Source organism: Chiloscyllium plagiosum, chromosome 1 (genome assembly GCF_004010195.1).
Source record: "Chiloscyllium plagiosum isolate BGI_BamShark_2017 chromosome 1, ASM401019v2, whole genome shotgun sequence".
Taxonomy (NCBI): Eukaryota; Metazoa; Chordata; class Chondrichthyes; order Orectolobiformes; family Hemiscylliidae; genus Chiloscyllium; species Chiloscyllium plagiosum.
This window is the reverse complement of record NC_057710.1, coordinates 73,471,035-73,483,168: the sequence shown is the minus strand read 5'-3', so window position 1 is coordinate 73,483,168 and position 12,134 is coordinate 73,471,035. Positions and strand designations below refer to the sequence as shown.

Here is a 12,134-nt window from a genome sequence, read left to right as displayed (position 1 = left end):
TGGATGTTAGGATGATTGCTTCTTTCGTTCAATATTTGGTCCGTATGTGTTGTTTGCCTGTAGATGCTGGTTTGAAGTTTCCCATTGGCTGTTCGCTCTACTGCGACATCTAAGAATGACAGTTTGTTGTTGTTTTCCTCCTCTTTGGTGAACCTTATGCTGGTAAGGGTATTATTGATTGTCTTGAAGGTTTCCTCTAATTTGGTTCATTTAGTGATGACACCTTTGTCATCCACATTTGGGTTGGATGAGGAAGATCATCCCTTCGACTGGGACAACCCACCCATCTTCGGACAAGCCAAAAAGAGAGATACACGAGAATTCCTAGAAGCATGGCATTCCAACCGGAATTCTATCAACAAACACATTGACCAATCCCTGATAAAAGAACAGGAAATGACATCACCAGGGAAATGACATTGCTAACCCAAAGAAACCCAAATACATAAATAGAAAGCAAGCTACACCACCAGTGCTTCGTCCGGAGGCTCACTGAAGATGTTACTTAGTATGGTGATGGAACGTCTGAAAATGAACCTTCCAGCTCCTACATCCTGAACCTGAGCTAAACATCTTTTCAAAACTCGCTAATTGTTGGTTATCTACAGTCAGTTCTGTAATTTAGCCTAGATTAGAATAATGATATCAGAAAAGTATAGAATCATAGAGATGTACAGCATGGAAACAGACCCTTTGGTCCAACCCGTCCATGCCAACCAGATATCCCAACCCAATCTAGTCTCGCCTGTCTGCACCCGGCCCATATCCCTCCAACCTTTCCTATTCATATACCCATCCAAATGCTTCTTAAATGTTGCAGTTGTTCCAGCCTCCACCACTTCCTCTGGCAGCTCATTCAATACACGTACCACCCTCTGCGTGAAAAAGTTGCCCCTGGGGTCTCTTTTATATCTTCCCCTCTCACACTAAACCTGTGCCCTCTGGTTCTGGACTCCCCAACCCCAGGGAAAAGACTTTGCCTATTTACCCTATCCATGTCCCTCATAATTAAACCTCTATAAGGTCACCCCTCAGCCTCCGACGCTCCAGGGAAAACAGCCCCAACATGTTGAGCCTCTCCCTATAGCTCAAATCCTCCAACCCTGGCAACATCCTTGTAAATCTTTTCTGAACCCTTTCAAGTTTCACAACATCTTTCCGATAGGAAGGAGACCAGAATTGCACGCAATATTCCAACAGTGGCCTATTTATCTAAATTAAACTTCATCTGCCACTTCTCAGCCCATTGGCCCATTTGGTCAAGATCCTGTTGTAATCTGAGGTAACCCTCTTTGCTGTCCACTACACCTCCGATTTTGGTGTCATCTGCAAACGTACTAACTACCTCTTATGCTCGCATCCAAATCATTTATGTAAATGACAAAAAGTAGAGGACCCAGCACAGATCCCTTGTGGCACTCCACTGGTCACAGGCCTCCAGTCTGAAAAACACCCCTCCACCACCACCCTCTGTCTTCTACCTTTGAACCAGTTCTGTATCCAAATGGCCAGCTCTCCCTGTATTCCGTGAGATCTAACCTTGCTAATCAGTCTCCCTCACATCTACCGCTGTTGTTAAACTGAACTGTTTTTGAATATGTAATTGCAATAATTTGATGTTTATTTCTAGGTAAATTATGGAAGGGTATCTAATGAAAGCCGTAAAGGTCTCAAGTTTACAGTATCCACTGGATGCAGCCCAGATTTTGCTTTTGTTCCTGTTGACAGTTGTATTGCTGTGTATGACATCTACTCTGGACAACTGCTAACTGAACTCCGGGGACATTATAATTACGTAAACTGCTGCACAATTCAGTCTGATTTCCAAGTAAGTCATTCTCTTAGTCTGCACTTCATTTGCTGTAGTTTGAAGTTCTGCATCTTCACCACTGAACAGAAACCTCAAATTAATCAGTGACTGAGGTGTTGCTGATGTCTCTCGAAATGAGTAACTTAACAATTCCACATTTTTCCACTATGTGGAAGTCTAATTTCCAACCCATTACAAATTTCTGAGCAAACAATGCAAAGATGCTGCAAGAAAAACAAGATGGTTTATTGTTTAGCACTTTTTCAAGCAAAACAAATAAATCACACTTGTATTTTGAATATGTCAAGGAACAGAAATGCAAATGATTTTGTCCAAGATTGTGTCTTTTTCTTAACATTGTGCAAAAAAGAGAAGTGTGCAAACAGAATTTTTTTTATACATTGATTTCTTCAAACTTAAATATAATGTTTTAACAAGGTACATTAGTTAATAACTGTGGTGTCCAAGATAGAAGAATTAGGACAAATTTTAATAACTAATTTATTTTCTGTTCGAGTGTTAGCTGTGGCTCACTGGGCAACACTCTTGTCTTTAAGTTATAATGTTCTGGGTTCAAGTCTACCTCCAAGAGCTAAGTACAAAAATCTGTCCAGACGGTCCAGTGAGTTACTGAGGTAGTGTTGTACTGTTGGAGTGCTGTTCATCAAATGAGATATAAAGCAGAGACTGCATGATTTGAGTAGCTGACAGTCTTTCAAAGATGAGTAATGGACTTATTCCTTGTGTCTTAAGCAATAATTGCCTCAAATTACTGCACAAAAAAGCAGGCTATCTAGTCATTATCATATTGCTGCTCTTACAAGTCTGCAAATTAATGGCTGAATTTCCTACATTTCAACAGCGACTCTGAAGGTCTGTTTGCTGTGAAGTGGTTTGAAACATAGTGGTCATGAGAAGTGCTAGATAAATGCAACTCCCTTTTCTTATTCTTCCTTCCAAATAAGTTATATTAAACTGCATACCAGTGACACTGGTAGAATGATTAGCATGAGTCATTAAATTCAACAGTGAAATGACACTGCATGAGAACCTGGTTGAAATGTCTTAATTGCTGAGGTATACTGTGTCACAATTGTATCTCTCTGCTAAAGTTAATTCACTTCTTCCTCCTAGTAACTTCTGCCATTCAGTTCTCCTGAAGTTATAATATATCCTCCTGTTGATAGAGAGATCTGCCTTCAGAAAATTCATGAAACAGTTCTATGATGTTCCCACCTTATGTCATCTGAGCATGGAACTTGTGAACTTGACTCAGGGCTTCTTCCTATTATCTCTATTTCCCACCTATGATCAATCTTTTATGTTTCAATATTTAAGTAGCTTTACCTCTGTAACTTGAGCTTTGAGTCCATTTCAGGTGCATTTGGCTGCTGCTCTAGATCCCTTGTTTTATTCTCTTGTTTCGTTACGCCTTTTGTTTGTACTTTCTTGGGTACCCTGCCCTTCTGTGCTGTGTATACCTCTGTATTATAGTTCGGAATATCCATTTTGCTGTGATCAAGGCCCTTACATCCCTAAACTTGCTGTGGTTGATTGTACAATGTCATGGCCGTGGAAACTTTGCTGAGGAATCTTGACACATTTTCTTACAACTCTTTCCACATGGTTACACCTTCCATCAGTTGCTTCAACCATTATTGTTCTGGCATGTGCTTTTTCTGAGCATCTTGCCTTTTTCCATCCCTTTGTCTTCTTTACCACCCACCCTGTATGCTAAAATGTTCTTGAGAGTTATCTTCACTGCTTTCTCTCTCCATCTCTTCAAACAATTTGATGTTTTTGATTTCAACCTTAGTTGTTCAGTTTGGATTCTGCTCATGCCACTCATGACCTTGGTTCAGCCTTGGTTCAAACATGGAGAAAAGAGCTGAGTTCTGGAGGAAAGATGAAAGTGACTTCTTTTGACATCATGTCTGCAATTGATTGAGTGTGGCATCAAGAATTCCTAACAAAATTGGAGTCTGTGGGAAGCTGGCAAGAAAACTCTTGGCTGTTTTGAGTCATACATCTTATGTTTTAGTGAGCCTTATCGTATCAATTCATGAACACTTACTTGTATCATTTGTCACCCATGTCTCTCTTCTCTTCCTGGAACCCTTCCTCCTTCTACATCCTTTGAAAGATTAGCACCCTCCATCACACCACCTCTTCTCTTCCACCCCCCCCCCCCCCAAACTTTACTGAGAACTATACTTTTTAAAACCCCAGCTATGTAGCTGCTGATGTTCTGTTTCCTCCATTTATGCAACTACTGATATGTTTCAATTAGTAATCACAGGGAGCTGCTGAATTTCTTCAATACCAGGATCAATATATCTATTCACTTCCACTTTCTCTTTCATCTGTCTAAACTTCTAATGTTTCCAATTGATTTTTTAAAATTTCCCATCATTTGGTCTCCAAATTCATCCAGGTGAGTCCTCTCACCTGTTTCCCTCTCCCAAGCCTGTTCCCACTGAAATAATCATCCAACTTTGCTCCTAGTGTGTATGTTAGCTGATCATTAAACAAAAAAAATCAAAGACCAAGAGTTTATTGAAATTGAACCAGTGGGAAGAAATCCTCTGAAAACCCGAAGAGCTCTTCACTGAACAAAAGAAAGTAGACGTTTTTATATATTTGTTTCATCCAGCCTTTAACATTTGCAAACCAATCGTATTATGAATAAGTTACATATATTTCCAGTTAAGCTAATCATGTGACTGCCCGGCTAGAGATGGACAGGCTTATGGTCAATCCCAGATCCTCCATGGTTTCCTGATGTTCCCAGACACACCTACCTCCTCCTTGGGGCTTTTCACAATGGACACTGTATTCAAGTACATTCCTTCCCAGACATTTGCCAGCTGCACTATGTTAATTACCAATTCATTGGATACTTGCGTATCACTTAAGGATCTTTTTTAAATTCCTTATTAACCTCATAGGAAATACAATTGATTTTTTTGCTAACTGTTATATTATCAGTTCCAACAAAGTTGTATGGTTACACCCCATGTTAGAATTCTTCAGCTAATGAGTTATGCGCAATTTCTTTCTAACTGTATTTACTAGGCACCCCTATCTTTATCTTTGGGTCTCATATAATGTGTTCATTCAACCCACATACTAATGTGTGCAAGTTTCTGTCCCTGTGATTTAATTATTTCTGTAATGATATGGGGGCTGCTTTTACGATCCAAGACTGGTTTGACTAATAATTTTATTTGAATCTTTTCCTCTAATGCTTTTAGTGATTTTTGTACATAGATGATTCTATAACTAGTTCAGAATCTATATCTATGATTATTTCAAGGATCTTGTCTAAAACCTACTGTTAGTATTGCAACACATTGATTAAATAATTAGAGAGATTTACAAATTAATTGTAGTATAAAATGTTCTTGTGCATAAACAACTGCAGCTGCATGTTCTGTCTCATTTCTGTTAGCTTGGGTCCACAGAGCTATTATTGTTCTAACTTGTGCAGGCTACCTTTAAGCAAATATTTTCCCAAGCTTTCTAACTGTTGTCAGCCGTAGGGAGCTGTCGTACATTCTGTGCTACACCGTCATAGACAACCCTAACACTGTAAATCAGAAACAAAAATAAAAATTGCTGGGAAAACTCAGCAGGTCTGACAGCAACTGGAGAGAGAACACAGTTAACATTGGGTTCTTCAGATCTTTTTGAAGGGTCATTGGGCTCAGAGTTCTGAAAAAGTGCCGCTGGATCCTAAACTTTAACTCTGGCACCATCCATGGAGAGAAAGCTGACCTGCTGAGTTTTTACAGATGTTTCTATTTTGTTTCTCACAGTGTCACTGATTCTTTCTCTTCAGGTGCTGCTCCTCTGTTCTTTAAATCAGCTGTCAACAGCCTTCTCTTCACCAAACCAATGCTTGACCGTAATGTTCTTTGAGCCTGCCTTTCCTCTCAAGTCCCTCAAGTACATTATGTGAATCCCTCCCCTTGTATTTCTGCCACAATTCTTAAATCATTAAATTACATCTAATGTAACTGTGACAAAGCTAAACTATTCCTCCTCCCTTTTCTTGGCGTGTCTGCAATCTTTGACACAGTTGAACCACGTCATCACTCTTCAATACTTCTCCATCATTATCCAGCATGATGGACTGCTTTTATTAATTACTCCCACCCATCCTCTGAGGATCCTTTCTCCCACCTCCAACATACTGCATCCACTTAGACACCCCATCCTGGTCTGTTACCCACCCTTAACCTCTTTATCTCTAACTGCTGCTATGATATTGACTGCCTTAACTGTCCACCCCTCTCACCCACTCCAACCTTTCACACTCGCAAAGGTCAGCCCCCTCTCCACTCCAACTACCATCAAACCAGCAGACGGGGTGGTGAGGTGGGGGGGGGGGGTGCACAGTGGTAGTTTGGCGCACCAATCTTTACGCTGCTGAACCCAAGCGCCAACTCACGGATACCACCTCCTCCTGCCTCTGCCCCTTGACCATGACCTAATCTCCCATCTCCAAACCATCATCTCCCAGAACATCCACAACCTGATCACTTCAGAGGATCTCCCATCCAGTCCCTATACACATCTGTCCACCATGGCAAATGCCTCCAAGTCTTCTGTTTCTTCCTCTCCTGCCGACTGAACAGTACCCCTCCACCAATGCATTAATTCGATTGGCAGACCTGGTCCTCACCCTCTCCTTCAAATCCTCCCACTTCATTCAGACCAAAGGGGTATCCATCGGTGCCTGCATGGACCCCAGCTTTGCCTGCCTCTTCGTAGGACATGTAGTACAGTCGATCTTCCACAGTTACACTGCACCATCCCCCATCTTTTCCTCTGCTACATTGATGACTGTATCGATGCCACATTGTGCTCTCATGAGGAGGTTGAACAGTTCATCAACTTGACTAACACCTTCCATCCTGACCTCAAGTTCATGTGGACTATCTCAGATACCTCCCTTTCTTTCCTGGACTTCTCTGGTGACTGACTCAACATGGACATCTATTTCAAACCCACCAACTTCTGCAGCTACCTGGATTACACCTCCTCCCACCCATCTTCTGAAAAAACATGATTCCTTCCTCCCAATTCCTCCACCTCCACAGTATCTGCTCCCAGGAGCTGCAATCCCACGACAGGATATCCCAGATGGCCTCCTTTTTCAAGAACCGCAATTTCCCCTCCCACATGATCAACAATGCTCTCCAGCAATCTCCTCCACTTCTTCTCCGCCCTTGAACCCCACTCCTCCAACTGCATCAAGGACAGAACCCCTCTGGTCCCACTTTTGACCTCACTAATCTCCAGATACAGCTCATTATCTTCTGCCATTTTCACTATCTGCAATCAGACCCTGCCACCAGAGATACATTTCCCTCCACTTCTGCATTCCGTAGAGACCATTCCCTCTGTGACACCCCTGTTAGGACCACGCCTCAACCCACCCTCCCATCCTCTCCTGGCACTTTGCCGCTGCAAGAGGTGTAAAACCTGCACCCACACCACCTCCCTCACCTCTATCCAAGACCTCAAAGGATCCTTCCACATCCAGCAGAGAGAGACACACCTAACAACCCTATCGCCCTGTGGCTGAGCACTTCATCTCCTCTTCCTGCTCCGCCATAGACATGCAAGACCTGGGTAGCCTCCACTGCCAAATCCAAGCCACCCAATGACTTGAGGAAGAACACCCGATCTTCCGCCTTGAGACCCTTCAACCACACGACATCAATGTTGACTTCACCAGCTTATTTATTTCCCCTTCCCACCTCATCCTAGATCTAACCCTCTAACTCGGCACCATCCTCTTGCACTGTCCTGCTTGTCCATCTTCCTTCCTACCTATCCGCTCCACTGTCTCCTCCGACCTATCACTGTCACCTCCCACTTGCATCTACCAATCGCCTTCCCAGCTACCTTCTCACGCCAACACCCACCCTCCTATTTACCTCTCGGCTTCCCCCCCTACCAAAATCCTGATGAAGACTTTATGCCCAAAATGTTGATTCTCCTGCTGCTTGGATGCTGCCTGACCTGCTGCGCTTTTCCAGTGCCACACTTCTCGACTCTGATTGCAAACGTATCTATTTAATCATAGTTGGGGCATCACTTGCAGTGGCTTGTCTTCTTTTGTACCATTACCTCTGGTATCATTGAAGAATCTATCCTTGAAACCTTTTGATTCCTCAGCAAAATGTGGCCCACTGGTTTCATCATCTGAAAGTAGCTATTTTCATGTACCGTAGTGATACCCAGCTTTACTGCACTTTCACCTTTTTTAACTCCTTTACTGTGGCTAAATTATCAGACCGCATACCTGACCAGCCAGTACTGGAGTAATGAGCAAAATCTTTTTCAAATTACTATCAGGGAAACTGACGTCATTGTTCTCCATTCCTATTTCAAATTCCACTCTGTGCATGCTAACTCCATCTCTTTCACTGGCACCAGTCTGAGATTTAAAGAAAATTATTTGCAATCTTGGAGTCATGTTTGAGTCTGAGATTAGGTTTTGACCACATTTGCACCATCATCAAGACTGCCTACTTCAAACTCTGAGACATTGCCTGACTTTGACTCTGTCCAAGCTGCTGCTGAAACCCTCAATCATGTCTTTGTTACTTTTACTCTTGACTACTCCATTGTACTCCCGTCTGGCTTCTTAGTTTCTGCGCTGCATAAACTTGAGGTCATGCTCTGTTGCCCATGACTTTAACTCCACCAAATCCTATCATTGCTCAGCTCTCTGACTTGTGCTGGCTGCTGCTCAAACAATGTATTGATTTTCCATGATCTCATCCTTGCCTTTAAATTCCTCTGTGGCCTTTCTCCTCCTTATTTCATTATTTCCTCTAACCCCGCAACCTTCTGAGATAACTGTCGTCCTCTCATTCTGGGTTCTTGAGCATCCCTGATTTTATTCATTGGTGCATACATCTTCATCAACCAAGTCCCTCAACTGAGCAACCCATCACTTTTCTAGCCTTCTTCCGTCCTGAAGAAGTCATGTTAGATTCTAAACATGAACTCTTGATCTTTCACCAAAGAGGCTGGGTTTCTCCACACTTTCTGTATTTATTCCTCAGATGGGCAATTTCTTCTGAACAACTCTCTGCCCCCCCCCCCTTCCCTCCTTTTCCTCCCTTATCACATCCCTTAAAATCTCTCTCTTTGACCAGACATTTGGTTATTTGACTTAATGTCATTTTGTACAACCTGAGGTTTTATTTTTAAATGTTTTTGGGGCATTTTGTTACGTTCACAGTGCTTAAGCATGATAAATCATTATTGAAGTTCCAAATCTATTGTACATAGTGGGAAAATAAAGAAATGGGAACTTTGAATTTAAGTTGCCCCTACAGTTATTTCTTTTTACATGATAAAAACACCTACTTTTGTGGAAAATTGTGACTTTCTTCACTCCCTTGCTGTAGTCCTGCTTTTCAGAGAGAATTTTTTGACATATGAGAAAGCATTCTTTTTCTTCAATTTTCTCTTTTCAGGAACTTTATAGTGGTGGCAGTGATGTTAATATTTTAGCGTGGATTCCTGATCTTGGACGAACAAGTGTGGAAAATGATGAACCGAAAGGGGTAAGAGCAAAAGAAATTATGCAGCATATTTCACTTGTATAAAACTGCTTTTCATTCGACATTGTGAAATCTCAACCACAGAATGAGGTCATTAAGCACATTGCGTCTGTGCTGCCTCTTATCGAGATCAATTCAAAATAGATCCAGAATCTTCTCCCACATTCTCTGCTTGAAATAGTTACTCACTTTGATCAAAATACATATTAGTTGCTAGCAACTGTTGCATGCTGTACATACATTTCTTTTAATAATTCTCCTCAAACTCTTTATGGCAATTTTGACCTGATTAATCCTGTCATCAGTGACTCCGCAATTGAAGGAAATAATTTTCATGTTACTGAAAAGCTCTTAAATCTACTTGATGCTTTGTGAAAATAGTCCCACCAGCCAACATCTCTCCTCATGACTTTAGTTTCCTAACCCTCTATCTCCCTGGTAACATTTCTTTGTGCGTTCTACTTAGCTTTAATGCCCTTTCCTTTACAGCGTATTGAAAAGAGAGCCAGCACTGAACCCATTTGTGTTGCTACTTTTCCCTCTTCTAATCTATGCCCCTTGTATACAGTGTAGAAAACTATGGCTTTAGCTGCAAGCACACTTTCAAGGAGCAATGGAGAATAACTTCAAGAAGCAATACATAGACTTACGGTGATTCCCAGGGAAATGGTGCCATGCAAACAAATTTTATTTCTCTACGTATTTGAACCCCTCCACATTAATAATCTGTTTTCATTAAGTGTATGCTCCCATTCCTTGTATTCATTGTAAAGTGTATGCCTCACATTTATTGTCATTGAATTGTCTTTGCCATCTACTTACCTTACCCACCATGCCCTTTTTTTTGTATTCTTGCTAAACTTCCTATTTTTGTCATCTGCACATTCAGAGATTGTGTTCCATACAACTAAGTCCAAACATTGATGACAAAAAGACTAGAAAGGACCTAGCTCCAGCATCCAGGCTGCCTGGCTTTTAGCTGTTCCTCATAATGGAGAAAGTTTATGAACTTCTTATTTTCCTAATTAATGTTACTTGTCATTTGAAGAAATGCTTGAAGTAGAGCAGGTGTCTACATGAGTCAGGAAATTACGTTTGAAGGGGTGCTGAAAGAGACTATGGAACTTGTCAATGTAGGATCATTGGAATACTTCTATGATTCAAAATAGAACAAGTTTAGTTTCACTTTAGAAAATGAGGTATCACCTGTTCACTGACAACCAGTTTAGGTTCTGCCAGGGCCACTCAACTTCTGACCATATTATAGCCTTGGTTCAAGCATGGACAAAAGAACTGAATTCAAGGTGTGGTGAGAGTGATAGCCCTTGACATCAAGGTCACGTTCAACTAAGTATGGCACCAAGCAATCACAGCAAAACTGGAATCAGTGGTTATTAGGTGCAAACTCTCCACTGATTGGAGTCATACGCTGCACATAGGTTTATGGAGATCAGTCATCTCGGCTCCAGCACAACTCTGCAGGAGTTCCTCCAGGATAGTATCCCAGGCCCAAAAGTCTTAAGCTGCTTTACCAGTGACCTTGCTTCTATCTTAAGGCTAGGAGTGGCATGTTTACTGATGATTGCACAATCTTCACTAACAATCATGACTCCTCAGATACTGAAGCAGTTTATGTTTAAATGCAACAAGATCTGGACAGTATCCAGGCTTGGGCTGACAATTGGTAAATAATATTCTCACCACGCAAATACCAGGCATTGACCATCTCCAATAAGAGACTATTTAACTACCACCCCTTAATATTCAATGATATTACCGTCACTAAATTCCCCATTATCAACATCCTCGAGGTTACCATTGACAAAAAAAAAACTCAAATGGACTCATTACAAGAGTAGGTTAGAGGTGAGGAACACTGCAGCAAGTAACTCACCACCTGAGTACCCAAAGCCTGTCCATCATCAATCAAGCACAAGTCAGGAGTGTGGTGGCATATTGTTCACTTCCCTGGATAGGTGAAGCTCCAACAGTACTCAAGAAGCTCGATACCATCCAGGATAAAGAAGCCTGTTCGATCTGCACCACATCCACAAGCATCCACTTCCTCTCCCACCAACGCTTGTTTGTATCATTGTAAAAGTTTGTTAAAACATCTTTAGGCACCTACCAAACTCATGACCACTTCCATCTAGGAGGACAAGGGCAGCAGGTATATGGGAGCACTGCCTCCTCAAAGTTACCCTGTCAGCTACTCACCAACCTGATTTGGAAATATATTGCTGTTCCTTCACTGTCACTGAGTCAAAGTTGTGGAATTCCCTCCCGAGGGATATTGTGGATCTCCCTAAAGCACGTGGACTGCAGTGATTCAAGAAGGCAGGTCAACTAGTGACAGGCAATAAATAATGGCCATTCAGCAATGCTCTTGTCCCGCAAGTAAACTTTTTAAAAAGAAACCTACAGGGTGAAAAGCATGTTTGATCATGCTGTCAGCTAAATTAGAGTCAATATTTGTTTTGAGTATTTTTCTCCGTTTGTTGATCTCATTCAGCAAAACAGTTGCAATGTTACACTTGGACTTGGTGTGTGTCAGTTAGCAAAAGGAAACATCAGTGAATCAAAATTTATTCTTATGACTATAATTCAATGGCATTGACAAATATGTGTAAATACAGAATCAGGCACAAAAGTTACTTTGCTGATGTTTATTGTCAAATTTTCACTGGAGTATTTTGTCGAACTTAACTGAACGCAGATCAGTATTACTCACCAAC

General features: G+C 41.5%; 1 protein-coding gene across 3 annotated transcripts in view; it reads left to right on the top strand.

Annotated features, from left to right (window-relative positions):
• ercc8 (excision repair cross-complementation group 8) overlaps positions 1-12,134 on the top strand; it is a 73,145-nt gene that overhangs the window by 38,074 nt on the left and 22,937 nt on the right. For all 3 annotated transcript variants that reach the window (XM_043689347.1, XM_043689359.1, XM_043689354.1), the window contains 2 exons: positions 1,631-1,828; positions 9,313-9,402. In XM_043689347.1, coding sequence (XP_043545282.1) covers positions 1,631-1,828; positions 9,313-9,402 — 288 coding nt within the window. The remainder of the gene's footprint in view (positions 1-1,630; positions 1,829-9,312; positions 9,403-12,134) is intronic.